Source organism: Falco cherrug, chromosome 4, assembly GCF_023634085.1.
Source record: "Falco cherrug isolate bFalChe1 chromosome 4, bFalChe1.pri, whole genome shotgun sequence".
NCBI lineage: Eukaryota > Metazoa > Chordata > Aves > Falconiformes > Falconidae > Falco > Falco cherrug.
In genome coordinates, this window is record NC_073700.1 from 38,717,836 (window position 1) to 38,723,835 (window position 6,000).

Genomic DNA, 6,000 nt, shown 5'->3' on the forward strand with positions numbered 1-6,000 from the left:
CACTGGCAAACTGCATTGTTCTTCCTACCTCCTTAGGCCATTGCAGCTCCAGCACGTCAACATACTCTGTTGAGCTTCCCCTGGAGGAAGAAAGTGAATTCGACAATATTTTTTTTTCCTAAAGAAAAAAAGTTTGCAAAATTGATATTTTGCATTTTCAGAAACGTCTTGAGAGGTGAGGGAGGGAAGATGAGGAATGAGTGAGAGAACGGGGGCTCGAGTGAATCTGCCCTATCATTCCTTCAGAGTATCCTGATGTTTTTAATATATTGGCCAAAGCCAGAATGTTTAAAGGTTATAAAGTATCATGTCTTTTGTCTTCTTGAACTTCAGTCTAGGAATGTGTGTTTGGTTAGTCTTGCATCTCAAGAAAAAAATGCTTCCCACCTGTCATCTTGTGCTGGGGAGCTTGTACTTCCAGAATACCTCTTTTCCAAGTATTCATAAAAAATAAACAGAAAAACCCAAAAGCAAACCCCCTGAAAAAAAGAATTCTGTCACAGAGTAGCTCTGTAGGAGCTTTCAGCTTCTTCATCTGCTTAGAATTTGATCTCATGTGCCTCTCCGGTTTTTGCTCTAGAGTTACCAGCTTGAAAATAGCCCACTAATTGTTGCTCCGGTGCTACAATTTTCAAGGTGGGAATAACGCTTGCAAAGAAGCTGCCCCATTTCAGACTCTACAGCAATTTTTAAACAGTTCACTGTAATAACAAGTGGGATCAGTTGCTTGACATTGAAAGGTTCATAGCAAGAGCCTGTGTTTTGAAGTCTCGGATGAGGACTGCACAGAAGAGAGGGTGATGGGCTACCCCTGCAATATATGGTAGAAACAGGCATGACCTTACTCTGCAACCATGGGGCACAAAAGCACTCCCTGCGCTGTTAAGTGGAGTCCTTTCAGCTCTTTGACACCTACTTGAAAAAAAGGTTTGCAGATCAAGTGCCATAGCTGTTGTTAGAAAACTTCTTTCATAAACCTCTTACAACTAATGTAAAATTCAAAAAATGTTCTGTTTTTGCTCCAGAGGATGGGGAATAGAAACACCTGTTTAATGGCCAAGGCCTCTTTTATGGTTTGGGGTTTTTTTTTGCACCTGATGCTGGAAGAGGGTGGAGGAGTGCGTAAACACCCTCTGGCAGCTGCTGCCTCCTGGTTCATTAGTCCTAGTGAGCTAGTTTCGTTGTCTGTCAGTGCCTTTGTTTCCAGTTCTGGTGATTTCAAATCTTTAGTTGCAGAAGTAAATTTAAGCTCTCTGTCTCCTCAGGTCCCATTTCTCTGCAGTCCAGATCATTAAGGCAATGTTCCCAGTTGTGTCTTTGAAATAACAAGAAAGTGCAGTTTTCGAAAATGGACAACGCGTTGGGTTTTTTCCTAATGATTTGTCACCTTTGTCATCCTTGGCTTGTTTCAAACTATTGAATTCCACCCAAGATACAAATATCCCACAGCCACACGTCTCCTAAGGTTGTGCCTCTTATAGCAGCAATTAACCTTTACTATTTACTGGCTTATGTTACCATTATCTGTAGTCATCTGCAGTTACAGCTGTTCAGTTTCTGGAAGGACTTGTTAGTCTCTTCCTGAAAGTATGAAAGTTTGCTCTGTCGTTTTTCTGTAAGGTATTTCCTTTGACTGAGCAACTGATGTGGTTAAGGAGGTGCCTCAGTGATGGAGAGCGATGGAAAGCTACAGGAACTTCAAAGCCATGCACCAGCATCCCTAGAAACAGAAGCCACAGAATGGGGGGCTCTGAAAGAGTTGCGGTGGAATACACTGATGTTGTTACCATCTTTTCTCTTTAGCCTCATGAAAGACTACTTCTTTAAACCGCCTATTAACAAGCTGAGCCTGAACTTCTTGGATCAGGATTTGGAGATGACCTACAGGACGAGCTATCAGGAAGAGGTGTGTTTCTCCTGGCATTGATTTCCTTCTGTAATCTGTCTAAGCAACTGTCTGTTGTTGTTTTTAACATATTTCGTTGCAGTTGGTGACAAGGGTCATAAAATGTCAAATGTGGTTTACTTCTTGGTATTGCTACCTCTGAAAACAGTCTCCTCCCAGTTTACCTGTCTTGTGCCATGCCCTGAGTCTAGTCCAACGTTTGGGCTGGACATACATTTTCACAGTTGGCCAAGACACACTACTTCTGACTTGCTTTTTCTCCATTTTCAGGTTAATGTTTTAAGGCTTTAGGCAGGCCAGAGAACCATGCTAAGATGAAAGTGAAGTACCAAATGCTACTTGCCTTCTCATCAAATATCCTAAATTTGAGAATGGTAACTTTAAGTTTGATTCTTGTTCATGTCAGAGCCTCATGGTTATCCCTGCAAAACCCAAACCTGCTCTTGAACTCAAATGTCCTAAGTTCCGTAAGTGTGCTGCATTCAGAAATAGTTCAAAACACTGCGTAATTGTAAGGAACAGCGAGTAAATTGTAGGGAACTTAGTGCTTTCTTCAGGATTCTGCACTGAGTGTAAACAGTCCTTAATTCCCTTGGGAGCTAATAACATTGTAGGCTTTCCGTGCCAGTAGATACTCCTGCCTGGTTGGTATGAACTAGCAAGACATTTTAAGTTTACATGTAGCATCATTAGGTGTCAGTACTAACTGAGGCTGCATTTCCACAAGTAGCTGAAAAGTTGCTGCCAAAAGAGGGCAATTGCTCTACCTTCCTTGTTCCTACTCCTCCCTGCTCCTTCTGATGGCTTATTAGGTGCTTATTAGGCTTCCCTGCTGTGAGCCAGTTCATTTTACTAGCCTAGCCTAAAATATTTCTGTTGTGTTTTTCTGTTGGGAGCTTTTCTTTTTCTGTCTGGGTCTGTTCTCTGCTGTATCGAACCAGCAGCTCACAGAGAGGTTGGCAGGCGCCAAAGCCAGTGCAAGATAAGTGTCCGGCAGCAGGAAGGGGAATGGGCCCTTCCCTTCCAGTAGCGTTGAGCTATTAGTTTGGTCATCTGTCTGGCAGCATTGCATCGTGATAAATGTAGGTGTTGATTTCTTTTCTTCCTCGTGTCCCCTACATCTGAGGGCAGGTAGGGTTTGTGCTGCTGCTGCTTGTTGCTTTGTGTTCATGGGCTGCTTTCTGTTCTGGGCAGCATTGCCACACCGTCCTTAGCAGTATCCCTGTTTGCTTGTTTTCCAGTGTTTACAAATGAGACCTAACTTATTTTTTTTTACACAAAGGGAAGCATAGTTGCGTTGCAGTTGAGTTTGCTCAGAAGCTCCATACTCACCCTGCAGCATGGTATTCTAGTGGTATCTCTGAGTAAAACTCATGCAGCAGCAACAGGGAGAAACTTCCCGTGGGGTACAGCCTGCAAAATTTGCACGAACTATACAGAAAATAATAAATCGGGTTTTTTCCGATGGAGAGATTGGAAAGAGAAGCAAAGCAGTGATAGTCAAGAATATACAGTTTGAGCAATTAATGTGGATATGTAGGAAATTTATAGAAGGAGAAGGAATGTGGTCTGTGCATTTGGTTAGTGGCAAGCTATTGATTTGAAAATTACTGTGTAAACCTCCCTGGAAATGAGAATCTTCACTCTTAACAGTAACTCTGCAGCGCTGGGGTGAAAACCTGTTAAAGCCTTAGTATGAGCATTGTACTGGTCCAAAACAATAGCAACAACGAAAAAATCTTCTCTTGGAGAGTGAAATGATTTGTCAGCGCTGCTGGTTCTTTAATTGCCTTGCAGTAAACTTGCTAAAAGTAACTTCCAACACCACTGAATTCACCTCTAATTACACAGTACCAGCTGCATGCTTGGTGTGTGATTGTTCTCTGTAAGCGGCTCCACTTCCCAAGAGCTTGCTCAGCCTGTTCTTGTTTGGAAATTAAAGCACTACTTCACACTATTAGGGCATCTCTTGTGCTGTGACTTTAGGATATAGCGCTGCTTTTCTTAATTCAATTTATGTGACTTTGTGTGGACTAACAGGATTCTGCTACAGTTCAAATTAAAAGGTAATTTTGGCACTGAAATGATGCTGGCTGAATTTATTAGGTTGCAGAGAGATACAAATGAGGAACACATTCATTTCCCAATATTGCGTAGCACAGACAGTGTTCTGAGGAGCAAAAGAAATTTCCAAATTAAACCAGAGTGCTCAAACTGGGTTACTTCATGGTGATATTGATAATATATTTTATGTTTTTCTTTGGAACTTGCTTTCTGTGGTCCCTTGGGCAGATATAAACACTCATAAGACGGGGCTCATCTGAGTAAGCCAGGATGTGGAGCTCATGATCTAGTTTTCAGCTGGACTGGCCAAAGCAGCACACAGCACAGCTGCACGAGCACTGGGGCCAGGACAAGATGGGATGGGAATGTGTGGTAAGGGGTTATGGTGGAACAGAACTTGGTGTCCTGGGCTCTGATCAATTCAGATTACACAGCGTCCTGATTGTTGCTGGTCTGAAAGGGAGATGTGAACTCTGCCACAGGCAAGTAACTGTTCCTGTGGAGTGGTGTTTGGAGGGTTTTCTTAAAGAACCATGAGAGCTAAAAGGCTTGTTGTAAAATCTATTATTATTTTAAATGGAAATCGTTGAAGAAAACTTCTTATAGCTTTATCTGCTAGTAATTATGGGGTTTATGTTTCTTTGCATAGAACAGGCAGTTTTCATATGGCTATTTCTGTATCATAATATTCTGTAAAAATCACCCCAGACCCAGGGGCTGTGCTGCCAGTGTTTTTTTTCCAACACAGACTTGTTCCCAGGGTGCTGTGATAGCCATTGAACTACCTCTTCTGTTACCTCTTTCGAAACAGTACTAACATTGGGTTAATGAAGTGGCAAAAAGATCTGTATTCCTTTATTTGGTTTTGTGAGCTGCTGCTTATGGTACAGTTGAATTCAGCAAAATAGTATTTCTTCATTTTCATCCCTTCCCTCAATCACTGTATTCCACACAGGTTATGAGGAATGCTCCAGTGAAGACATTTGCCAGCGCTACCTTCAGCTCGCTCCTGGATGTGTTCCTCTCCACCACAGTCTTCCTCATACTCTCAATCACATGTTTCCTGAAACACGGGATGGTCGCATCCCCTCCACCACCTGCAGCAGTCGTCGTGTTCATCATTGCCATCCTGCTAGAGGTGCTGTCCCTTGTCATCTCAATTAGGTAAATAAAGTGTAAGAAAGTCTTGAAATAGCAGTGAGAAGTGAAATGGTGGCTGGCTTGGGAACATTTTGTTTGACGGCATCCCAGGAACTCACTTGGATGGTCTGTAGTATTTGGAGAACAGTGTTAGTGAAGCCAAGAAGTCTTGCAGCAGATCTTGTGCAAAGAGAGGTCTAGCTGCAGAAATTGTAGCAGAGAAAGGTGACTCTGGTAGAGGCCACTTAAGGAAACAGAATCTGCATTCCATGCCTGACCCTGCTTATTTTTGCAAGGGATGCCACACGCAACTGTATATCTTCTCCCCACACAGGGCCATCAGAGTGAGGGAAGTAAAACAGAAAACTTGTCCTCTGTCCTTCAGGAAAAAAAAAAAATCCAAAACCCCAGCCTTTAAATTCCTACACAGAAGTACACTATGCTGGTGTCAAAACTGAAATAATTGATCAGAAATGCCAAGAGCAACCCTTTTTGTTTTGGTGGGGTTTTTTTTTTTTTTTTTTTTCAAACAAACCAAACACTCTTAAAGTTGCAAAAGTCCCATTGTGTCTGTTCAAGATTAGTTTTCTTAATGATCTCTATTTCAGGTTTCATGGGTTTAATACTCAAATAGTTTGTGTTTTCTCTGTTTGACACATAATTGGAATTCAGCATTTCCCCTGAGTCCGGGGCTGTGTGACAGTCAGCTGCTGCTTGAAAATGGAAGGGGCACTACTTTGTCTCTGCAGAAAGGGCGGCTTTGCAGGGCTGTGCCAGGCAGTGCCAGCCCTCACACTGCCTCTTCCCAGCTGGCAGCACACAGTCCCCGAGTCCTGGGCTCTTAAACGTGTCCCTGCAACCCCTGCGCCTCAGCCTCTCTGGTGCCCTCG

General features: G+C 42.8%; 1 protein-coding gene across 1 annotated transcript in view; it reads left to right on the forward strand.

Annotated features, from left to right (window-relative positions):
- Positions 1-6,000, forward strand: part of ADCY9 (adenylate cyclase 9) — a 102,292-nt gene that overhangs the window by 61,278 nt on the left and 35,014 nt on the right. Inside the window, exons 5-7 of the mRNA XM_055706628.1 lie at positions 1,804-1,906; positions 4,926-5,134; positions 5,445-5,454. Coding sequence (XP_055562603.1) covers positions 1,804-1,906; positions 4,926-5,134; positions 5,445-5,454 — 322 coding nt within the window. The remainder of the gene's footprint in view (positions 1-1,803; positions 1,907-4,925; positions 5,135-5,444; positions 5,455-6,000) is intronic.